Raw genomic sequence first — 26,254 nt, 5'->3', positions numbered from 1 at the left:
GACGGGGACCTCTCCGAGAGACACAAGCAGTTTCTATTAGACTCTATTTCTTTTATTCTCACACATAATTATTTTCTTTTTTCTAACACTTTTTATCGTCAAATTATGGGCACGGCCATGGGGACTAGGTTCGCGCCCAGCTATGCCAACCTTTATGTGGGGGAGTTGGAGGAGGAGCTCCTCTGGGGGGGTGGGCCGGGCGCGGACCTGGTCCTTTATGGCTGCTACATAGACGATCTATTTATAATTTGGGATGGGGACTCTAATTCTTTTACACAATTTGTTGATTTTCTCAACACCAACACTTTTAATTTAGTTTTCACTTCTAATTTCAGCACCTCTAAACTTACCTTCTTGGATTTGACTATCGAAATAGTGGACGGTCAGATACAGACCTCAAATTTTGTCAAAGAAGTAGGAAGTAGTTCGCACCTAAATTATAGGAGTTCACACCACGTGGCATGGAAAAATAATATACCCAAAGGGCAATTACTGCATTTACGTAGAAATTGCTCTACTATTCAGTCCTTTACTGAACAAGCAGAAATATTACTTCAGTCCTTTAAATGTAAAAATTATCCACAATATTTGTTAGATCAAGCTATGAGAGAAGTATTGGATCTTGATCGAGATTCTCTACTGGCTCCAAAGAATAAAAACAAACTGAAAGGGGATAGTAAGGAATGGGCCTTTATCTCTAAATTCAATTCAAGGTCCAATGAAATTAGATCTGTGGTAAAACGTAATTTTCATATGTTGCGGAGTGATCCAGTCCTTTGTGACATTTTACCATCAAAACCTGAATTTGTCTTTAGGAAAAATAAGTCTTTAAAAACCATCTTGGCACCAAGCCAACTAAGATCTACAGAGGATATAAAAGATAAGGATGATACCTAGCTAAAAAGCAAAATTAAAGGTTTCTATAAGTGCGGAGCTACAAGATGTACTACGTGCACCCATGCACGCAATAAAACTATTACTATTCCCCTTCCCATAGAAGGGAAAAACATTCCAATCAAATGTTTCATTAATTGTAACACCACGTGGGTAGTGTACCTTCTACAATGTGATTTGTAATTTAAAATACGTTGGCAGAACAACTAGGATGTTAAAGACCAGGTTTATGGAACATAGGAGAAATGTCATCAATGGTGTCACTAAACATAGTGTCTCCAGACATTTTTTCCTTCACCATAATAAGGATCCATCCACTTTGAGTATCACAGGACTAGAACATATCCCCAAAACAGCAAGAGGGGGCGATAGGTTTACGAAACTTTGTAGACAGGAAATCTTTTGGACCTTTCAGTTAAACACACTCTTTCCCAGTGGCCTAAATGAAGCCCTTGAGCTGAATGCTGTCCTTTAATTTTATACATATTTTTCGACATATAAGCCCATCCATATATATAACATCTCATGTTCACCTGTCATCCCTATATATTTAAGGGGTATTTAGATTTAGTTTTTTTGGTATATAATTGTTTTGAGTTTAGATACATGTACATATCAACAGGTATTTACAAACAAAATTCCCAGTATACATTTTTGGATTAATGATGAATTTGATATTAATAAAAGTAAATTTAGGGTCATACTATTATTACATTATAAACTGATATCAGTCTAATCAACTAATTAAATTCAAACATCTATGGATACTATTAATGGTAGTGAATACAATTTGTTATGCTGTGAGTAATTATCGACATATTACATGATATTCTTCTTCCGAAGATTACTAGGAATTTACCTTTGTTTTATTTATGTAAAAATTGAGGCAAGTTCCAATTAAGTGTCATAATATTATCTCACCACAAGATGTCACCATTTAAAAATTCATTTAATATTACATAGATGTAAAATATATTTCCAATATAACGATGGATTCATGAAAAACATATATATCATATTTATTGTGTACATAGAGAATTTTTTGTTATATGTATACTCGCAGACCAATAGTTGTTCATCTATATATACTATTGAGGTTAATATCAAGTACACTATTGGTCCGCCTGATCAGCTGATATGTAAATATTTTCCACAAAGAAATTTAAAAGGTGATTGGCAATATGCTGTAGAATTTCCGGTCTCGTGACCTGACCAGGTCCCTCCGCGCGGTCCGTCTCCTGGCAACAGGACGCCGGGGTCACCGGCGGTCCGGACTAGCTCAGATCGCGTGACCGGACATTAGCTAATGAGGATGAAATAACATTTCTATTATGGAATGGTCACTCTATAAGTATATTACTGGTTGGTCCGATCAGCCAATATATAAAAGTTTTTCACGAAATTCATGATTAGTACTATGTTGTGAATCTTCCGGTCACATGACCGGAACAGGTCCCTCCGTTCGGTCCGTCTCCTGGCAACAGGACGCCGGGCTGATCGGCGGCTTGACTTAGTTCCGGTCATGTGACCGGATATCATCCAATTAGGATGAAGTTGCGTTCCATTTACAGGAAGTAGGTTCCATAATCATGTGATCAGGGGCCGGCTTTTCTAAATCACTTCACATATAAAATAGTTTTATAATGATCAAAATCCAATAGTTTGATACTATTAAGGTCTGTATGTCTGTCACTATATACGGAAACTGGCTAAAATTTTATTTTAAAGTTTATTTATATCTTTGTAATTTGTTACACCTGTTCTACATGGGCTATTAGCACTGCTATATAAAGGGCAATAAGTCACTGCAAACACATCACCTTGAAAAAGCTGTGCTAAACAGCGAAACGCGTCGGTTGGACAGCTGGACTCTATTTCCTCAATTCTCTCTAAAAACCTAGAAGTCGGATATAGGAACTACCATCATCAGCGAATTGGACATCTGCAATATTTGACCTGAGCAAACCAATTGGACCAAGTAACATCTTGAACCAGCCACGCAAGGTCTATTCCAACAGCAGTTGGTACTTTCCATTCGCTTGCAATTGTTCCTGGACTGTGGCAGCTGTTTTTGAGGATGAATTGGCATATTTGAGTACCGGCAAACAAACCATACACAAGTATATGGAACTTTTTATTCTGCAGTGCTATGTTATGCCCAAATCTAATTTAATACACTGTGTTTTAATTATTTGTTGCAACAATATCATCATTTTTTTTAATCAATTTATTAAAATCGTGATTAGAAAAATTCTTATCCAGTTTCCAAGCGCTAATAATTTATCTGTTGTTGTTCTAGTTGTGGGGCTTAACTAACCCCGTTTATTTAGCTGCTATAAGAAAAGCAACCCATTAATAGCGCCAGAGGTATTACTTGGTAATCCATTCTTTCTACATATCTGTCCCATGAGCCTTAGGTCAGCAAAGCGATGTTAATATTGCGGTTATGGTAAGCTTGTAAATGTCCTTCCCTTTAGCACTATGATACCAAGGCTGTCTCTGAATGCAATTTAGGCTGTAATATAACTCAGGTCTGGGAGCACACTCCCTATTCCCCCTTAGCACTGGGGTCCGGATGTCGAGCTGATTAGTTGGTTAGTAAGCCGTCATGCAGAGTATGTCTAGCAATCACTTGATAATTAACTTAGCCGGCCGGCTAGAAACTCACTTATCCACTGTTTTTTCTTGCCGTTAACAGGTCTGTCTCATTGGATCTGCATATGTTTAACCAGTGTTAATGTTTATCTTTTATTGTTCTTGCATTTATTCTATGTCACTTCTCTCCCATGAACTTCACCCTATGGCCATTGTCAATTCACTTTCTGATTATCTCACCACTGGAGGGACACGATCCCTCACTTATTCTATATACTCCCCGAGTTCACACTGCTGAACTCTTAACTGTAAACACACTTTTCCTCCACCTTACCTCTTTGGAGGGAGTACGGTTATTACCCAGTACTTCCCCACTCTGGACCAGTTGGTCCTAATTTCTGTGCCTGTTCCTTTTCGCTGGTCGTGAGGAACCTTTGCACGGACCCCTCCCCTTTCTAACACCCTCTCCTGGTCGACTATCCTTTACTCTTCTCTTTCCTCTGACGGGCTGGGACTCCCCACCTGTTCTCTCCTCCCCTTTCTCCTTTTTTTTCTTCTCCTCCTCCCCTTAATTGCAACTCACGATGCCCCAGCTTCTGGCGTCTCTGAACGTCAAGGGCCTCAACACCCCTCAGAAACGTTCGTCCTTATTTAATTCTCTTCAAACCCTTAAGGCGGGAATAGTATTCATTCAGGAGACTCATTTTAAAGCCCAGTCACACCCAACCCTTACCACCAAGCGTTACCCGATGGTTTTTTTATTCTTCAATCAATCAAAACATAATGGGGTGGCCATTATGATAAATTCTAAAACTCCATTTACTCTATGTTTCTCACACATAGTGTCAGGTCCGGGTGTTTTTGTGAATCCGTTAACCCGGAACCAACCACAGGTGTAGGTGCTGGGCTATGAAGAAAGCAGGGAGGACGAAGAAAGTTCCGATTCATATATTTATTCAAAATAACAATTCAGTAAAGGGTTAACTGACAAGTTGTTAATCATCATATTATACTGAAGTATTGCAGGAATAATATGCAAGAGAAAACTCAAAAATAAATAAAAGAAATGTTCATGGAAACATATGCAAAACAAGCTGATGAATAAATGTTGGATTGTCCAAATATAAACAAGCTTTGATGCTGAACTGCAGAATGTGATTAACTGGATAATGCAGACATGAAGAGATAACTGTAAGGATTTGCAATGGAGTTTTGAGAGTTAACTGAGAGACTGTGAAGAATTATCCTTGTTATGACAACATAGCAAATATAAACAAGCTTTGATGCTGAACTGCAGATTGTGTTTAACTGGTTAATGCAGACATGGAGAATTAACTGTAAGAATTGGCAATGGAGTTTTGAGAGTTAACTGAGAGACTGTGATGAATTATCCTTGTTATGACAACATAGCAAATATAAACAAGCTTTGATGCTGAACTGCAGATTGTGTTTAACTGGTTAATGCAGACATGGAGAATTAACTGTAAGAATTGGCAATGGAGTTTTGAGAGTTAACTGAGAGACTGTGATGAATTATCCTTGTTATGACAACATAGCAAATATAAACAAGCTTTGATGCTGAACTGCAGATTGTGTTTAACTGGTTAATGCAGACATGGAGAATTAACTGTAAGAATTGGCAATGGAGTTTTGAGAGTTAACTGAGAGACTGTGATGAATTATCCTTGTAATGACAACATAGCAAATAAAAGTACTGAATTGGGTTACTTGCGGGTTCCGGAGATCACTGTGAAACTGTAGTAGAAGACAAGGTGATGAATGGGTTAAATGCAGAGTTGAACAAACGAACAGCTGAGAGAAACGGAATCCTCCAGACTTTGAATGATAGGCAGACTGACAAGGTAACCTCATGCAGGACACTGGGAATCCAACTATTTCCAATAGGAGTGCAATTAACTGACAGCACAGCAGAGAGCCGGTGGATCTTTCAGCAGTGAAGGCTGCAGACGGACCTCTGGGAACGGAGGCGATATCTGGACCACGGGAATCACACAGGAATGCACGGAGAGAGCTCAGAGCTAGAGCACAGCTTTGATACAACAAAGCACTGGCCCAGAGTAACATAATCCCAGCCTACTTAAAGGCAGCACAAGCACGGGATTGGTTTACACCTGCCCACAGGTGTTTTCACAAGTGCTCTGTATTACCTATTTGGTCTCCAACATGGCCACCTCCTATACAGCAGACACACCGCAGTGCCTTAGGCCATTTGGTCCCCGCACTCACAGTTCCCAGATTCTGCATTACCTGTGCCACCGATCACGCCGCGTCCCCACACAGGCGCACAGCACCGCGAGCAACCGCACTGGCAACGGATGAACCCCAGAACCCGCAAAGGTAAGAGACCGGTTCGTGACAGTACCCCCTCTTCTACGGGTGGTCTCCGAACACCTTTGAACCTCATCAGGATTTTTGGAGAAGTATTTCTGTACCAGTCTTGGAGCATGAACATCTTCAGAGAAAACCCAGGATCTCTCCTCCGGACCGTAACCCTTCCAGTCGACCAGAAACTGTAAACGTCCATATCGGGAACGTGAGTCCACAATCTCTTTAACTTCAAATTCCTCATTCTGCAAAGAGTGAACTTTAGGAGATTTGGACTGGGTAGTACGGAACTTATTGAGAATCAAAGGCTTCAGTAAAGATGTATGAAAGGCGTTAGGAATTCTCAAAGACGGTGGCAACTTGACTTTGTATGACACAGGGTTGAGTACCTTAACAATGGGAAATGGACCAATAAACTTGGGAGCAAATTTCTTAGAAGGAACTTTGAACTTGAGATTGCGCGTAGAAATCCAAACTTGGTCTCCCACTTTGTAACTCGGTATAGCTTTACGTTTTCTATCTGCAAAAGATTTATAACGAGCGGAAGTTTTGACCAAGGACTTACGTACACAACTCCAGATGCTAGATAGACGTTGAAGCTCTTGATCTGCTGCTGGAACCTCTAGGGCTGGCAATGGATGAAACTCTGGTGGAGAACTTCTTGGACTCCTATGTTGGGCACATTTAGGACATGCTGCTATAAACTCTTGGACATCGGCTTTGAGACGTGGCCACCAATAAGACTGTTGAATAAATTTGAGAGTCTTTAGAACCCCAGGATGACCCATGAAGGAAGAGGAGTGAGCCCAGGTAAGCAGCCGTTTTCGAAGACTTGTGGCGACAAAGGTCTTGCCAGGCGGAGGAACTGGAGAGGTTCGAGTCATTAAGAAGGACGTAGGATTCACAATGGCTTGATTCGTGGTAGCATCATTTAATTCAGAAGAAGCAAAGGACCGGGAAAGGGCATCTGCCTTTTTGTTCTGAGACCCTGGACGATAGGTGAGTTTGAAATCAAATCGTGAGAAGAAAAGCGCCCATCGAGCTTGTCGTGGATTCAAACACTGAGCTGACTGCAGATACAGAAGATTCTTATGATCAGTATAAACTGTAATGCGATGTTGAGCTCCTTCTAGAAGGTATCTCCACTCCTCAAATGCCAACTTGATGGCAAGTAACTCTTGCTCACCGATTGCATAATTACGTTCTGCCGGGAGGAACTTACGGGAGAAATATCCGCAGGGATGGACCTTTTTATCTTCAAAGACTTGTGACAACACAGCTCCTACTGCTTCTGTAGATGCATGCACCTCTAGTAGAAAGGGACGATTCAAATCAGGCTGTCGAAGAATGGGGGCTGACACAAAGGCTTGCTTTAAATCAGAGAAGGCTTTGATTGCTTCAGAAGACCAGTTCGTAGGATTTGCTCCCTTGCGAGTTAGGGCTGTGATAGGAGCAGCTAACGTAGAATAATTCTTAATGAATCTCCTATAAAAATTAGCAAAGCCAAGAAATCGCTGAATCCCCTTGAGAGTTGTAGGAGTGGACCAATCCCGGATAGCTCGCGTCTCTGGGATGGATAGCGGATGAATTTGTCCCCTAGGAGGGGTCTTGCCCGGAACCAGGACGACTGGGCAGTCCCATTCACGATGAGGAGGTAGAGAGTCTGCTGCTTGCTTACTGGAAACATCCGCAAGGGATTGATACACCGGAGGTAGATCGGAAAGGCTAATTGACCGAAGAGGTACAATTGTAGCTACACAGTCCTTGGTACAAGATTTACCCCATGAAAGGACTTCCATGGTTTGCCAATTAAGTTGAGGATTATGTTTCTGCAGCCAAGGTAAACCAAGTATCACATCTTGAGAGGCTTTGGGAATCACGTAGAAGGAGAGGTATTCGGAATGGAGCTCACCAACTTTCATCTTGAGACATACGGTTCGATGAGTAATTATACCATCTGGAATTCGACTTCCATCCACTGCTGTAACAGCAACTGCTGCTTCCAGGGGCATGGTTTGAACTTTAGACCGTATGACAAAGGCTGAGGAGATGAAGTTCTTGGCTGCCCCGGAATCTAGGAGGGCTGAAACTTTCACTGTAGAACTTGGAACTTCTAATTGAATAGACAAGGTTGGCTCTTTCCCAGAACGTGATTCTAAAGTAACTCCTAGCTTAACCTCTCTTGAATAAGCTAGGAGGCGAGAGTTTCCCGGTCGGAGTTTGCAGAATTTAACTAAATGTTCGGAGGACCCACAGTACATGCAGAGGTTACCCTGTCGACGACGAAGTCGTTCCTCCTCTGTGAGGCGAGAGTGCCCAATCTGCATAGGTTCTTCAGTCATTACTGGAGACTATGATGAAGAATCTTGTCGAGGTCTAGGATGATCACGTGGATTGGATCGCTCTGCCCTGGATTTCTCTAAACATCGCTCCCTGTAACGTAGATCAAGTTTGTTACAGAGAGAAATCAATTCATCCAGTTTAATTGGCACATCCCGGATAGTTAAATCATCCTTGATTCTTTCTGAAAGTCCATTCCAAAACGCGGCGATCAAGGCCTCCTCATTCCAGTTTAACTCTGAAGACAACGTGCGAAACTGAATAATATATTGACTGACAGGACGTAAACCTTGACGTAGACGGAGAATCTCCAAGGATGCTGAGGTGGTCCTGCCTGGTTCGTCAAAGATTCTCCGGAAGGAAGATACGAACTCTTTGTAATTAGAGAGGATAGGATCACCTCTCTCCCATAATGGTGATGCCCACTCCAGAGCCTGACCGGAAAGGAGGGCAATAATATATGCAACCTTAGAACGAGCTGATGGGAAACTGGCAGACATCAGTTCAAACTGGATCTCGCATTGATTCAGGAATCCTCTGCAAAGTTTTGGAGTTCCGTCAAACTTACTCGGAGAGGGTAACTGCAAGCGGGACGTAGGCAGCATCACAGGAGAAGCTGTAGTGGTAACTGGGACATCTGGGGTTGGAATCTGGACTTGGAACGTTTTAATAGCCGTATGAAGAGTCTCTAAACGGTCTGCCATAGTTTGCATAAACTGCACTATTTGTGTCTGTATAGACTCCTGGTTTTCCAGACGGGAAAGGATATCTGACGTAGCACCGCCTCCTGCGAATTGGTCACTTGACGGATCCATGTGGCCAGTGCTTACTGTCAGGTCCGGGTGTTTTTGTGAATCCGTTAACCCGGAACCAACCACAGGTGTAGGTGCTGGGCTATGAAGAAAGCAGGGAGGACGAAGAAAGTTCCGATTCATATATTTATTCAAAATAACAATTCAGTAAAGGGTTAACTGACAAGTTGTTAATCATCATATTATACTGAAGTATTGCAGGAATAATATGCAAGAGAAAACTCAAAAATAAATAAAAGAAATGTTCATGGAAACATATGCAAAACAAGCTGATGAATAAATGTTGGATTGTCCAAATATAAACAAGTTTTAATGCTGAACTGCAGAATGTGATTAACTGGATAATGCAGACATGAAGAGATAACTGTAAGGATTTGCAATGGAGTTTTGATGAGAGTTAACTGAGAGACTGTGAAGAATTATCCTTGTTATGATAACATAGCAAATATAAACAAGCTTTGATGCTGAACTGCAGATTGTGTTTAACTGGTTAATGCAGACATGGAGAATTAACTGTAAGAATTGGCAATGGAGTTTTGAGAGTTAACTGAGAGACTGTGATGAATTATCCTTGTTATGACAACATAGCAAATATAAACAAGCTTTGATGCTGAACTGCAGATTGTGTTTAACTGGTTAATGCAGACATGGAGAATTAACTGTAAGAATTGGCAATGGAGTTTTGAGAGTTAACTGAGAGACTGTGATGAATTATCCTTGTTATGACAACATAGCAAATATAAACAAGCTTTGATGCTGAACTGCAGATTGTGTTTAACTGGTTAATGCAGACATGGAGAATTAACTGTAAGAATTGGCAATGGAGTTTTGAGAGTTAACTGAGAGACTGTGATGAATTATCCTTGTAATGACAACATAGCAAATAAAAGTACTGAATTGGGTTACTTGCGGGTTCCGGAGATCACTGTGAAACTGTAGTAGAAGACAAGGTGATGAATGGGTTAAATGCAGAGTTGAACAAACGAACAGCTGAGAGAAACGGAATCCTCCAGACTTTGAATGATAGGCAGACTGACAAGGTAACCTCATGCAGGACACTGGGAATCCAACTATTTCCAATAGGAGTGCAATTAACTGACAGCACAGCAGAGAGCCGGTGGATCTTTCAGCAGTGAAGGCTGCAGACGGACCTCTGGGAACGGAGGCGATATCTGGACCACGGGAATCACACAGGAATGCACGGAGAGAGCTCAGAGCTAGAGCACAGCTTTGATACAACAAAGCACTGGCCCAGAGTAACATAATCCCAGCCTACTTAAAGGCAGCACAAGCACGGGATTGGCTTACACCTGCCCACAGGTGTTTTCACAAGTGCTCTGTATTACCTATTTGGTCTCCAACATGGCCACCTCCTATACAGCAGACACACCGCAGTGCCTTAGGCCATTTGGTCCCCGCACTCACAGTTCCCAGATTCTGCATTACCTGTGCCACCGATCACGCCGCGTCCCCACACGGGCGCACAGCACCGCGAGCAACCGCACTGGCAACGGATGAACCCCAGAACCCGCAAAGGTAAGAGACCGGTTCGTGACACATAGATAAGGACGGGCGTTTTATCATATTAACGTGTAAACTTGGACACTTAGAATGCACAATCGCCACTGTTTACGCCCCTAACTCTGGACAAACGTCATTCTTTAACTCCTTCTTCTCCACACTGTCTAAAGTTAGAAAAGGCTATTTAATACTAGGGGAGATTTTAATACCGTCCCGGATACCCAACTAGATAAATCTTCCCACCAGTCACGCCTACAACGCGACTCTCCATCCCGATCTCTAAACAAGCATGTACGGGAATACGGTCTCTTCGATATTTGGTGGGCCTTCAACCCCACAACCAGGGACTACACTTTCTTTTCGATCCCACACCAATCTTACTCCCGAATTGATCTCTTCTTCTGCGGTACCCTGGCCTCCAGACATATATCCGGTTAATCCATCATCACCAACCCATGCTCAGATCACTCTATCGTTACCGCCACCTTCGATTTTCTCGACACTCCGGCAACCTGACCTAACTGGCGATTAAATGAAACATTATTGAAAATCCCTCAGTTCCAGGTATAAATTAAATTAGTTATTGCAGACTATTTCTCTTTGAACATCACTGACTCCTCTTGGACCCCACTGATATGGGAAGCGCACAAGGCTGTTATAAGAGGTCATATCATTAGTTACGCCTCACACAGGAACAGGGAACATAAACAAAAATTGACTTCGCTCACAGATGAGGTCCACAATCTGGAAACCCAACACAAACAGAGACCCTCCCGCTCTCTCTACGCACAACTTTCCACCGCTAGAGCGACCCTAAACACAGGGCCGGTGCTAGGGTGTTTGGCGCCTCCCTGCAAACTATAAATTTGCGCCCTCTCGCCAATACTTAATAATGGGACACGCAAGAATTGAAGGCACGTGCTACAAAAAGGGGTGTGGTCTCACAAGGATGGGGTGTGCCCAATTTTACCCCCAATTTATATTACACGACACAGTAGCACAATCTTATTCACATTATACCGCACGCAGTACTCCTGATTCATATTATACCACATAGCAGTGTCACTTAGTCACTTTAAGTCACACAGTAGTACCCCTTATTCAGGACTTAAAGTGGACCTGGAGAGTTGGTGGAACTACATATTTGTGCCCTAACCCCCATATCATCTAAAGGAACAGTGTGCGCCGAATGCTGCTTATACACACAATAATGCCCAAGTATCAGTGCCGCCTATACACCTAATAATGTCCACAGTAGCAATGCCGCTTATGCACATGCCCGCCGTATCTGTGCTGCTTATACATATAATAAATGTGTGCCCCCCCCCCCGTGTGTATATGTATCACACACACACATACATACATACATACATACATACATTCATATATACATAGTCATACACACACACATGCAATATATAGCTCTCGTAAACAATACAACTTGGAAGCACACACTTGCAGCAGGAGAATCCATCACAGTAGAAAAGTTTTCAAAGAGTTAAACTCACATGGCAGAGTCAGGCTGCCCTGAACACAATTCGAGCTCCTGCATCAGCATGTAGAGGCCAGGGGGAGGGCTCAGAAACTGGAGTGCAGGAACGGAGAAGGCTTCATAAAACACGTCATAAATCATTTCCCAGCAGGAATAGAAAGTGAAAGTGCCGTGGCCAGCCTGTGCGGACGCAGTGAAACCCTTACTGTGTTCTCTGCTACTACTAGGAGGGAGAGGGGGGGGGGGGGGAGATCAGCGCCACGGGTGGACTGGACTGTGGAGCCTCATGCTGCCGGCACCACTGCCTGTAGAGTCTGATAGACGCTGTGGCAGATGGCAGCAGCAGTAGTACACAGCAGCAGAGTCTCAGTGCAGGGAGAGCGCCTCTCTGAAGCCGGCGCCTCCCTGCTTTGCAGGCTCTGCTGAGTGGGTTGCGCCGGCTCTGCCTAAACGCTTTGTTTGCCGAAAAAAACTGAGCACTCTCTCCGTTGGTTAAAACAAAGATTATATGAAAAGGGTAATGAACCTGACACATTATTGGCCAACAGACTGAAGGCTCGGAAAGCGCAAACCGCCATACCGGCTATCAAAGATGATAATGGCTCACTCCAATATAACCCTTCCACTATTAACTCACTTTTTAAAGCTTACTATGAGCGGATTTACAATCTCCCAGGTCAACCGCTCACCTCTGACCCAAACTACCCACCTACTTCTGATTACCTACGTCGTGTGACCTACCCCATTTAGACCCAGAGACTTCTTCGGGCTTGGACAGACCTATTACCGAAGAAGAAATAGCTTGTGCTATCAAATTTCAAAAACCGTCTAAAGCTCCAGGCCCGGACGGCTTCCCAATGTCATATTACAAAACTTTTCAATCCTCACTACTCCCCCATCTCACAACAGTATTTAATCTAATACTGGAAGGCTCCCCTTTTTATTCTCAAACCACCAAGGCTACTATTACTGTAATTCCAAAGCCAAACAAAGACTCCTGAATGCTGATCTCAAAATTTTTGCCAAAATATTGGCTAATAGGCTTAATCCTATTCTCCCCTCTCTAATACACCCTGATCAGGCGGGCGTTGTCCCGTCCAGACAATCGCTTGACAACACTAGACGCATGATCGACATTATTCATTATATTAACCTCCATGAGATCCCATCTCTGGCGCTTGCTCTGGATGCGGAGAAGGCCTTCGACAGGGTCTCTTGGACTTGCATGATGCAAACCCCGCAGCACTTTGGCTTCCGAGGTAAATTTCTTCAGGCCATACAGGCCCTATACCAAAACCCCTCAGCTTCAGTACACTCAAACGGCTTACTGTCAGACCCCTTCACGATCTCCAATGGAACCAGACAAGGGTGCCCGCTGTCTCCTCTCACCTTTGCACTGATAATCGAACCTCTCGCGAGTTGCATCAGGGCCACCCCAGATATTTCCGGGATTACCATCAACCACACTCAATATACTGTTTCCCTATTCGCTGACGATATACTCTTCACATTGACGAACCCGACTATCTCTCTTCCTAATCTCTTCTGAGAACTGTCTATCTACGGCAACCTCTCGGGATATAAAATCAACCAGACAAAATTCGAGGCCCTCTCCTTACACATCCCCAGACGTATCAAGAACCAGTTGCAAGCAAACGTTGAATTCTCATGGCGTAAACATTCACTTAAACACTTAGGAGTCTTCATAACTAAATCCTACAGCTCTCTTTACCGGGCTAACTACCCCCCGATCATAAACTCGATTTTCAAGGATATTCACCAATGGGAATCGTACTTTCTCTCGTGGGTTGGGCGCATTAATGCAATAAAAATGAATGCACTCCCCAAACTCCTATATTTATTCCAGACACTCCCAATTCAGATCCCCCAGCAAACCCTTCGTACTCTCCAATCCTCGTTATGTAAATTTATTTGGAACCACAAAAAACCTCGACTCCGACGGGAAATCCAAACACATTTGTGTAACAAATGCAATAACTAATAACAAGTACTGCAGATAGAGTCCGCACTGGGACGGGCGCCCAGCATCCTCTACGGACTAAGAGAAAAGGATTTACCGGTAGGTATTAAAATCCTATTTTCTCCTTCGTCCTAGAGGATGCTGGGGACTCCAAAAGGACCATGGGGTCTATACCAAAGCTCCAGACCGGGCGGGAGAGTGCGGATGACTCTGCAGCACCGATTGAGCAAACATGAGGTCCTCATCAGCCAGGGTATCAAATTTGTAGAATTTTGCAAAAGTGTTTGAACCCGAGCAAGTAGCTGCTTGGCAAAGTTGTAACGCCGAGAAACCCTGGGCAGCCGCCCAAGACGAGCCCACCTTCCTAGTGGAATGGGCTTTCACCGATTTCGGTAACGGCAAACCAGTCGTAGAATGAGCATGCTGAATCGTTTTACAAATCCAGCGTGCAATAGTCTGCTTACAAGCAGGAGCCCCAAGCTTGTTTGAAGCATACAGGACAAACAGCGCCTCAGTTTTCCTGATACGAGCCGTTCTGGCTACATAAGTTTTCAAAGCTCTGACCACATCGAGAGACTTTGAATCACCCAAGGCTTCAGAAGCCACAGGAACTACAATAGGTTGGTTCATGTGAAACAAAGAAACCACCTTTGGGAGGAATTGTTGACGAGTCCTCAATTCCGCTCTATCTACATGGAAAACCAAATAGGGGCTTTTGTGAGACAAAGCCGCCAATTCCGACACCAGCCTCGCAGACGCCAAGGCCAATAGCATGACCACTTTCCAAGTGAGAAATTTTAACTCAACCTTTAGCAAAGGTTCAAACCAATGTGACGTAAGGAACTGTAATACCACGTTAAGGTCCCATGGTGCCACTGGGGGCACAAATGGAGGTTGGATGTGCAGCACGCCCTTCACGAAAGTCTGTACTTCTGGAAGCGAGGCCAATTTCCTTGGAAAGAAAATTGATAAGGCCAAAATCTGCACTTTAATAGATCCTAACTTTAGGCCCGCCTCCACACCAGCTTGCAAAAAATGGAGAAACCGACCCAGCTGAAATTCTTCCGTAGGAGCCTTCTTGGATTCGCACCAAAAGCCATATTTTCTCCAAATTCGGTGGTAATGCTTCGCCGTTACCTCCTTTCTAGCTTTCAGTAGAGTGGGGATGACCTCCCCGGGAATACCCTTTCGAGCTAAGATTTGTCGTTCAACCGCGATGCCGTCAAACGCAACCACGGTAAGTCCTGGAACACGCACGGCCCCTGCTGTAACAGATCCTCTCTTAGAGGAAGAGGCCAGGGATCTTCTATGAGTAATTCCTGAAGATCCAGATACCAGGCCCTCCGTGGTCAATCTGGAACAATGAGTATCGCCTGAACCCCAGTTCTTCTTATGATCCTTAACACCTTTGGGATGAGTGGAAGTGGAGGGAACACATAGACCGACTGAAACTCCCACGGTGTCACTAGTGCGTCCACTGCTATCGCTTGAGGGTCCCTCGACCTGGAACAATATGTCTGAAGCTTCTTGTTGAGGCGAGACGCCATCATGTCTATTTGAGGAAGTCCCCAACGACTTGTCACTTCTGCAAAGACCTCTTGATGAAGACCCCACTCTCCTGGATGGAGATCGTGTCTGCTGACGAAGTCTGCTTCCCAGTTGTCCACGCCTGGAATGAAGACTGCTGACAGAGCGCTTGTATGTTTTTCCACCCAGCAAATAATCCTTGTGGCCTCCGCCATCGCCGCTCTGCTCCTTGTTCCGCATTGGCGGTTTATATGCGCCACCGCTGTTATGTTGTCCGACTGAATCAGGACGGGTAGGCCGCGAAGCAGATGTTCCCGCTTGTACAAGGCCGTTGTAAATGGCCATTAATTCCAGAATGTTTATGTGCAGACAAGCTTCTTGGCTCGACCATTTTCCCTGGAAATTTTCCCTCTGTGTGACCGCTCCCCAACCTCGGAGACTCGCATCCGTGGTCACCAGGATCCAATCTTGGATCCCGAACCTGCGACCCTCTAGGAGGTGAGAACTTTGGAGCCACCACAGGAGAGAAATCCTAGCCCTGGCATATCTTCCGGTGCAAGTGTAGATGGGACCCGGACCACTTGTCCAACAGGTCCCACTGAAAAACTCTGGCATGAAACCTGCCAAACGGGATGGCCTCGTAAGCCGCCACCATCTTCCCCAGCACTCGAGTGCATTGATGAATCGACACTCTTGCCGGTTTCAGAATTCCCTTGACCATGTTCTGGATTTCCAGAGCTTTTTCCAACGGGAGAAAAATTCTCTATAGTTCCGTGTCCAGAATCATGCCCAAGAACGACAGCCGTGTTGTCGGAATCAACTGTGACGTTTTTTAGTAACTGCTCCTTTGATCTCGCCTTTATCAGGAGATTGTCCAAGTACGGGACAATTGTGACCCCTTGCTTGCGCTGGAGCACCTTCATTTCCGTCATTACCTTGGTGAAAATCCTCGGGGCTGTGGAAAGACGAAACGGCAACGTGTGAAACTGGTAATGACAATCCTGATCAGCGAACCTCAGGTACGCCTGATGAGGAGGATATATGGGGACATGCAGGTAAGCATCCTTTATGTCGACTGACACCATAAAATCCCCCCCTTCCAGACTGGAGATCACTGCTCGGAGAGATTCCATCTTGAATTTGAATCTTTTTAAAAACAGATTGAGGGATTTTAAGTTCAGAATCGGTCTGACCGAGCCATACGGCTTCGGGACCACGAACAGGCTTGAATAAAACCTTTCCCCCGTTGTGACGGGGGTACCGTGACAACGACTTGCTGCTGACACAGCTTGTGTATTGCAACAAACACCACCTCCCTTTCCGGAAGACAAGCTGGCAAGGCCGATTTGAAAAATCGGTGTGGGGGGCACGTCTTGAAACTCCAGTTTGTATCTTGGGTCACAATTTCCAGCACCCAAGGATCCAGACCCGAGTGAACCCAGACCTGACTGAAGAGCTGAAGACGCGCCCCCACCGGTGCGGACTCCCGCATGGGAGCCCCAGCGTCATGCGGTGGACTTAGCAGAAGCCGGGGAGGACTTCTGCTCCTGGGAGCTTGCCACAGCCGGCGATCTTTTTCCCCTTCCCTTGCCTCTAGCAGCAAGGAAAGAGGATCCTCGTCCTTTTTTGAATTTATTAGACCGAAAGGACTGCATCTGATAGTGAGGCGTTTTCTTTTGAGGTGGAGGGACAAACGGCAGAAAAGAAGACTTACCCGCGGTAGCTGTGGAAACCAGGTCCACGAGGCCCTCACCAAACAAAACTCCACCTTTATAGGGCAGAGCCTCCATAGCCTTTTTAGAATCAGCATCACCATTCCATTGATGAGTCCACAACGCCCTCCTAGCCGTGATTGCCATGGCATAGGCCCTTGATCCCAAGAGGCCAATATATCTTGCAGCCTCCCTTAGATAGACTGCAGCGTCCTTGATATGACCCAGCGTCAAAAGCACGCTATCCCTATCCAGGGTGTCTATGTCAGATGACAAGTTATCTGCCCATTTCTCTGACGTCCTAGTGGATGCTGGGAACTCCGTAAGGACCATGGGGAATAGACGGGCTCCGCAGGAGACTAGGCACTCTAAAAGAAAGATTAGGTACTATCTGGTGTGCACTGGCTCCTCCCTCTATGCCCCTCCTCCAGACCTCAGTTAGATTTCTGTGCCCGGCCGAGCTGGATGCACACTAGGGGCTCTCCTGAGCTCCTAGAAAGAAAGTATATTTTAGGTTTTTTATTTTACAGTGAGACCTGCTGGCAACAGGCTCACTGCAACATGGGACTAAGGGGAGAAGAAGCGAACCTACCTGCTTGCTGCTAGCTTGGGCTTCTTAGGCTACTGGACACCATTAGCTCCAGAGGGATCGACCGCAGGACCCGTCCTTGGTGTTCGTTCCCGGAGCCGCGCCGCCGTCCCCCTTACAGAGCCAGAAGCTAGAAGAGGTCCGGAAAAATCGGCGGCAGAAGACTTCAGTCTTCACCAAGGTAGCGCACAGCACTGCTGCTGTGCGCCATTGCTCCTCTTGTACACCTCACACTCCGGTCACTGATGGGTGCAGGGCGCTGGGGGGGGGGCACCCTGAGCAGCAATAATTAGACCTTGGCTGGCAAAATAATCACAATATATAGCCCCAGAGGCTATATATGTGATAAATACCCCTGCCAGATTTCATAAAAAAGCGGGAGAAAAGTCAGCCGAAAAAGGGGCGGAGCTATCTCCCTCAGCACACTGGCGCCATTTCTCCCTCACAGCTCCGCTGGAAGGAAGCTCGCTGGCTCTCCCCTGCAGTCTGCACTACAGAAGGGTAAAAAAGAGAGGGGGGGGCACTAAATTTAGGCGCAGTATATAATTTATAGCAGCTATAAGGGGATATAATTCAGTTAGTCCCTGTATTATATAGCGCTCTGTTGTGTGCTGGCATACTCTCTCTCTGTCTCCCCAAAGGGCTTTTTGTGGGGTCCTGTCCTCTGTCAGAGCATTCTCTGTGTGTGTGCGGTGTGTCGGTACGGCTGTGTCGACATGTTTGATGAGGAGGCTTATGTGGAGGCAGAGCAGATGCCTATAAATGTGATGTCACCCCCTGCGGGGCAGACACCTGAGTGGATGGACTTATGGAAGGAATTACGTGCAAGTGTCGACTCCTTACATAAAAAATTTGACGACATGCCAAATGCGGGACAGCCGGCTTCTCAGCTCGTGCCTGCCCAGACGACTCGAAGGCCATCAGGGGCTCTAAAGCGCCCGCTACCTCAGATGGCAGACACAGATGTCGACACGGATACTGATACCAGTGTCGACGACGAAGAGTCTAATTTAATGTCCACTAGGGCCATTCGTTGCATGATTGAGGCAATGAAAGAGGTATTACACATTTCTGATATAAACCCAGGTACCTCAAAAAAGGGTATTATGTTTGGGGAGAAAAAACTACCAATAGTTTTTCCCCCATCTGAAGAATTAAATGACGTGTGTGAAGAAGCGTGGGCTTCCCCCGATAAAAAATTGGTAATTTCTAAAAAGTTACTAATGGCATTCCCTTTCTCGCCAGAGGATAGGTCACGTTGGGAAACACCCCCTAGGGTGGATAAAGCGCTCACACGCTTGTCAAAAAAGGTGGCACTACCGTCTCCGGATACGGCCGCCCTAAAGGAGCCTGCTAATAGAAAGCAGGAGGCGATCCTGAAGTCTGTATATACACACTCAGGCATTATACTGAGACCAGCGATTGCTGCAGCATGGATTTGCAGTGCTGCAGCTGCGTGGTCAGATTCCCTGTCGGAAAATATTGACACCCTAGACAGGGACACTATTCTGCTAACCGTAGAGCATATAAAAGACTCAGTCTTATACATGAGAGATGCACAGAGGGAGATCTGCCGACTGGCATCTAAAATAAGTGCTCTGTCCATCTCTGCTAGGAGAGGCTTATGGACTCGGCAGTGGACAGGGGATGCAGATTCGAAAAGGCACATGGAAGTTTTGCCTTATAAGGGTGAGGAGTTATTCGGGGATGGTCTCTCAGACCTAGTTTCCACAGCAACAGCTGGGAAGTCAGCATTTTTGCCCCATGTCCCCTCACAGCCTAAGAAGGCGCCGTATTATCAGGTACAGTCCTTTCGACCCCAGAAAAACAGGCGGGGAAAAGGCGGGTCCTTTCTGTCCAGAGGTAGGGGAAAAAAGCTGCAACAAACAGCAGGTTCCCAGGAACAAAAGTCCTCCCCCGCTTCTTCCAAGTCCGCCGCATGACGGTGGGGCTCCACAGGCGGAGCCAGGTACGGTGGGGGGCCGCCTCAAAAATTTCAGCGATCAGTGGGCTCGCTCACAGGTGGATCCCTGGATCCTTCAAGTAGTATCTCAGGGGTACAAGCTGGAATTCGAGGCGCCTCCCCCCCGCCGTTTCCTCAAATCTGCCTTGCCGACAACTCCCTCGGGCAGGGAGGCTGTGCTAGAGGCAATTCACAAGCTGTATTCCCAGCAGGTGATAGTCAAGGTGCCCCTACTTCAACTAGGACGGGGTTACTATTCCACACTGTTTGTGGTACCGAAACCGGACGGTTCGGTGAGACCCATTTTAAATTTGAAATCCTTGAACACATGCATAAAAAAATTCAAGTTCAAGATGGAATCGCTCAGGGCGGTTATTGCAAGCCTGGACGAGGGGGATTACATGGTATCCCTGGACATCAAGGATGCTTACCTGCATGTCCCCATTTACCATCCTCACCAGGAGTACCTCAGATTTGTGGTACAGGATTGCCATTACCAATTCCAGACACTGCCGTTTGGACTGTCCACGGCACCGAGGGTGTTTACCAAAGTAATGGCAGAAATGATGATACTCCTTCGAAAAAAGGGAGTTTTAATTATCCCGTACTTGGACGATCTCCTTATAAAGGCGAGGTCCAAGGAGCAGTTGTTGGTCGGAGTAGCACTATCTCGGGAGGTGCTACAACAGCACGGATGGATTCTAAACATTCCAAAGTCACAGCTGGTTCCTTCCTACACGCCTACTGTTCCTGGGGATGGTTCTGGACACAGAACAGAAAAAAGTGTTTCTCCCGCAGGAGAAAGCCAAGGAGCTGTCATCTCTAGTCAGAGACCTCCTGAAACCAAAACAGGTATCGGTGCATCACTGCACACGAGTCCTCGGAAAAATGGTAGCTTCATACGAAGCAATTCCATTCGGCAGGTTCCATGCAAGAACCTTTCAGTGGGACCTCTTGGACAAGTGGTCGGGATCGCATCTTCAGATGCATCGCCTGATAACCTGTCTCCAAGGACCAGGGTGTCTCTGCTGTGGTGGCTGCAGAGTGCTCATCTTCTAGAGGGCCGCAGATTCGGCATACAGAACTGGGTCCTGGTGACCACGGATGCCAGCCTTCGAGGCTGGGGGGCAGTCACACAGGGAAGAAATTTCCAAGGACTTTGGTCAAGTCAGGAGTCGTCCCTACACATAAATATTCTGGAACTGAGGGCCATTTACAATGCCCTAAGTCAGGCAAGGCCTCTGCTTCAAAACCAGCCGGTACTGATCCAATCAGACAACATCACGGCAGTCGCCCATGTAAACCGACAGGGCGGCACAAGAAGCAGGATGGCGATGGCAGAAGCCACAAGGATTCTCCGATGGGCGGAAAATCACATCTTAACACTGTCAGCAGTGTTCATTCCGGGAGTGGACAACTGGGAAGCAGACTTCCTCAGCAGACACGACCTACACCCGGGAGAGTGGGGACTTCATCTAGAAGTCTTCCAACTGTTGGTAAACCGTTGGGAAAGGCCACAGGTGGACATGATGGCGTCCCGCCTCAACAAAAAGCTAAAGAGATATTGCGCCAGGTCAAGGGACCCTCAGGCGATAGCTGTGGACGCTCTAGTGACACCGTGGGTGTACCAGTCGGTTTATGTGTTCCCTCCTCTGCCTCTCATACCAAAGGTACTGAGAATAATAAGAAGACGAGGAGTAAGAACGATACTCGTGGTTCCGGATTGGCCAAGAAGAGCTTGGTACCCAGAACTTCAAGAAATGATATCAGAGGACCCATGGCCTCTACCGCTCAGACAGGATCTGCTACAGCAGGGGCCCTGTCTGTTCCAAGACTTACCGCGGCTGCGTTTGACGGCATGGCGGTTGAATTCCGGATCCTAAAGGAAAAGGGCATTCCGGAGGAAGTCATTCCTACGCTGATAAAAGCTAGGAAAGAAGTAACCGCAAACCATTATCACCGTATTTGGCGAAAATATGTTGCGTGGTGTGAGGCCAGGAAGGCCCCTACTGAGGAATTTCAGCTGGGTCGTTTTCTGCACTTCCTACAGTCGGGAGTGACTATGGGCCTAAAATTGGGTTCCATTAAGGTCCAGATTTCGGCTCTGTCGATTTTCTTCCAGAAAGAACTGGCTTCACTGCCTGAAGTTCAGACATTTGTAAAGGGAGTGCTACATATTCAGCCCCCTTTTGTGCCTCCTGTGGCACCTTGGGATCTCAACGTGGTGTTGAGTTTCCTGAAATCACATTGGTTTGAGCCACTTAAAACTGTGGATCTGAAATATCTCACGTGGAAAGTGGTCATGTTATTGGCCTTGGCTTCGGCCAGGCGTGTGTCAGAATTGGCGGCTTTGTCATGTAAAAGCCCTTATCTGATTTTCCATATGGATAGGGCAGAATTGAGGACTCGTCCCCAGTTTCTCCCTAAGGTGGTATCAGCTTTTCACTTGAACCAACCTATTGTAGTGCCTGCGGCTACTAGGGACTTGGAAGATTCCAAGTTACTGGACGTAGTCAGGGCCTTGAAAATGTATGTTTCCAGGACGACTGGAGTCAGGAAAACTGACTCGCTTTTTATCCTGTATGCATCCCAACAAACTAGGTGTTCCTGCTTCTAAGCAGACTATTGCTCGCTGGATTTGTAGCACAATTCAGCTGGCGCATTCTGCGGCTGGATTGCCGCATCCTAAATCAGTAAAAGCCCATTCCACAAGGAAAGTGGGCTCATCTTGGGCGGCTGCCCGAGGGGTCTCGGCTTTACAACTTTGCCGAGCTGCAACTTGGTCAGGGGCAAACACGTTTGCTAAATTCTACAAATTTGATACCCTGACTGAGGAGGACCTTGAGTTCTCTCATTCGGTGCTGCAGAGTCATCCGCACTCTCCCGCCCGTTTGGGAGCTTTGGTATAATCCCCATGGTCCTTACGGAGTTCCCAGCATCCACTAGGACGTTAGAGAAAATAAGATTTTACTCACCGATAAATCTATTTCTCGTAGTCCGTAGTGGATGCTGGGCGCCCATCCCAAGTGCGGATTGTCTGCAATACTTGTATATAGTTATTGCCTAACTAAAGGGTTATTGTTGAGCCCTCTGTTGAGAGGCCCAGTTATATTTCATAGTGTTAACTGGGTATAGTATCACGAGTTATATGGTGTGATTGGTGTGGCTGGTATGAGTCTTACCCGGGATTCAAAATCCTTCCTTATTGTGTCAGCTCTTCCGGGCACAGTATCCTAACTGAGGTCTGGAGGAGGGGCATAGAGGGAGGAGCCAGTGCACACCAGATAGTACCTAATCTTTCTTTTAGAGTGCCCAGTCTCCTGCGGAGCCCGTCTATTCCCCATGGTCCTTACGGAGTTCCCAGCATCCACTACGGACTACGAGAAATAGATTTACCGGTGAGTAAAATCTTATTTTTTCAATCGCGCTACTCACCCATGTCGATGCTACGGCCGGCCTGAGCAGCGTACCCGTAGTGACATAAATAGATTTCAAGGTAGTTTCCGGTTACGATCAGCAGGATCTTTAAGGGCTGCCGTGTCAGGGGACGGTAGCGCCACCTTTTTGGACAATCGCGCTAGAGCTTTGTCCACCGTGGGAGTTGACTCCCACCCTGACCTATCCTCAGAGGGAAACGGGAATGCCATAGAAATTCTCCTGGGAATCAGCCACTTTTTGTCAGGAGTTTCCCAAGCCTTTTCAAAAAGAGCGTTAAGTTCATGAGAGGGAGGAAACGTTACCTCAGGTTTCTTTCCTTTAAATATACAGACCCTTGTCTCAGGGACAGCGGGGTCCTCAGTGATATGTAACACGTCCTTTATCGCCACAATCATGTACTGAATGCTCTTAGCCAGCTTGGGATTCAACTTGGCATCATTATAGTCGACACTGGAGTCCGAATCCGTGTCGGTATCTGTATCTGCTATCTGGGTAAACGTTCGTTTCTGTGACCCTGAAGTCTGAGTTTGTGACAAAACATCTCCCATGGATTGTCTCCACGCTTGGTTCTGAGACTCAGATTTGTCTAATCTCTTATGCAACAAAGCCACACTTGCATTTAAAACATTCCACATATCTACCCAATCAGCAGTCGGCGGTGCCGACGGAGTCACTCCCACATTCTGTTCAGCCCCCGCACCAACCTCCTCCTGGGAAGAGCATCCAGCCTCAGACATGTCGACACACACGTACCGACACCCACTATCACACTGTGCTATAGGGGACAGACCCACAGTAAGGCCCTTCAGAGAGACAGAAAGGGAGTTTGCCAGCTCACACCCAGCGCCTCACCTTGTCTGAAGGAATATACAAAAAAACCCAGACCTAGCAGCGCTTTTTTATGTAAATAAATATAACGCCAAATATGCTGTGCCCCCCCCCCCCCCCCCTGCTTTTGCACCCTGTTACTTGAGACAGAAGTGAAGGGCCAGGACCAGCGTCTCTGCAGCTTGCTGTGAAGAGAAAATGGCGTTGATTAGAGCTGGAGGACGAAGCCCCTCCCCCTACATGGCGCACTTGTGTCCCACTTTTATTTATACTGGCAGGGGTCAGTGCCTATGCACTGTATACTGTCATGCCAGTCCCCAGACGAGGTTTAATTGCTGCCCAGGGCGCCCCCCTGCGCCCTGCACCCATATAGTGCCGTTAGTGTGTGGGAGCAATGGCACGCTGCGCGGTATTTCCGAAGATCAGAAGTCTTCTGCCGCCTCTGAAGTCTTCTTGCTTCTGCTACTCACCCGGCTTCTCTCTTCAGGCTCTGTGAGGGGGACGGCGGCGCAGCTCCAGGAACGAGCAGCTAGGCGCACCAAGTGATTGCACCCTCTGGAGCTAATGGTGTCCAGTAGCCTAAGAAGCAGAGCCTTTGAACTCGCAGAAGTAGGTCTGCTTCTCTCCCCTCAGTCCCACGAAGCAGGGAGCCTGTTGCCAGCAGGTCTCCCTGAACATAAAAAACCTAACATAAGTCTTTTCTAGAGAAACTCAGTAGAGCTCCCCTAGTGTGTGTCCAGTCTCTCTGGGCACAGAATCTAACTGAGGTCTGGAGGAGGGGCATAGAGGGAGGAGCCAGTTCACACCCATTTAAAGTCTTAAAGTGCCCATGTCTCCTGCGCATCCCGTCTATACCCCATGGTCCTTTTGGAGTCCTCAGCATCCTCTAGGACGAAGGAGAAATGGCATGCGGCCCCCCCTCTTTTCCTGTTACTAGCACTGGGCTGAACTGGCGGGGGGCTGACACTATAGCAGGGGGACACACATACTGGGGTCCCCCTACCATAATGGCATCCAGCCCCAAATTGCTCAGCCCAAGGCTGGAATTTCTCAGAAAGTCAGAACACCAATAATAAAATGGAATCCCCCTTCCCAAGGAACCATTCCCCGCGTCCTTGGGTGGTACAGGGTTAATGGTAAAAGAGTAAATAATTATATTATTGTTTTGTAGGTAGACAACAGGCCCCAGCAAGCCTGATGAGGCATGATTGCATTTGTGGAACAAACAAGTGCCAACGTGCCCGGACATTAAGGGCCCGCTGGAACATGTAGTCCAGCTTCAAAGAAAATCTAAAAATAACCAGACAACTAGCACCCCACATGTTGTAATCTTTTATGTAAAAAAAAAAAAAAAATCCCAAATCCAACAATTTCATACTTACCAAATCCTTGGTCTTGGTAAAATAATAAACCGAGCTGAACCTGAGCAGTCCCATTGAAAAATAACAGGTCATTTGCAGACATTTCCATAGAAATCAATGGGGGAGAACTGATTGGCTGAGAGCAGACACTTGCCATAGCACGCTCCCATGAACTATATAAATGATTACCACATGTGGTGTGTGAGTACTGTGTTTGTAGGACTTGTAGTGAAATGTGGTACCTTGATGTTGAGCTGCAAGCTAAAATGCATTGATCAGTTTATGAACTAAACCCCCACTGTGTGTTAGGGTGAGTGAGTTTATTACGGTGAGTGCTGAGCTTTGTGATTTTATCATACAGGCGGCAGCACTCAGATTATAATACTCAAACAGTCTATTACACCTTATCACCATGGATCTAAAATCACATAAAACAATAACTCGTCTTATAGCCCATATAAATATACACTAGTAAACTGTTCACTCACCATAGACGCTATGGTAGAGCCGCCACGCCAAGCACTAAGTCTTCTCCTTTCTACAGCTATCTCGTTTGTGAGCATTCTTAACCTTATTTTCTGAAATAAAAATAAGAGTTACATAGTGTAAATAATTATTTTATGACTATGAAATTAAATTAATTAGTTGGATTAGGAATAAGCGATGTGCGTAATGAAATAAAACTGTGGATCAATAGTTTTATGTAGCGCTAATAAGCGATCCTGTCCTGGATGTGATGGGCTTAAACGAATTGCTATTTTCAGCACTTTCCGCATGAGCAGGAGAAGTATAAACATATTACAGAAAGTAGCATTTGAACAATATTTCTAGATATGAGAAATGGACATTGAACAA

The 26,254-nt window shown here is 46.0% G+C and overlaps 1 protein-coding gene across 1 annotated transcript in view; it reads right to left on the bottom strand.

Annotated features, from left to right (window-relative positions):
- Window positions 1–26,254, bottom strand: part of LOC134911374 (actin-like protein 6A) — a 79,898-nt gene that overhangs the window by 16,149 nt on the left and 37,495 nt on the right. Inside the window, exon 11 of the mRNA XM_063919616.1 lies at window positions 25,888–25,977. Coding sequence (XP_063775686.1) covers window positions 25,888–25,977 — 90 coding nt within the window. The remainder of the gene's footprint in view (window positions 1–25,887; window positions 25,978–26,254) is intronic.

Source organism: Pseudophryne corroboree, chromosome 4, assembly GCF_028390025.1.
Source record: "Pseudophryne corroboree isolate aPseCor3 chromosome 4, aPseCor3.hap2, whole genome shotgun sequence".
Lineage (NCBI taxonomy): Eukaryota > Metazoa > Chordata > Amphibia > Anura > Myobatrachidae > Pseudophryne > Pseudophryne corroboree.
Note: the sequence above shows the minus strand (reverse complement) of the source record. Positions and strands in the feature narration are given on the sequence as shown.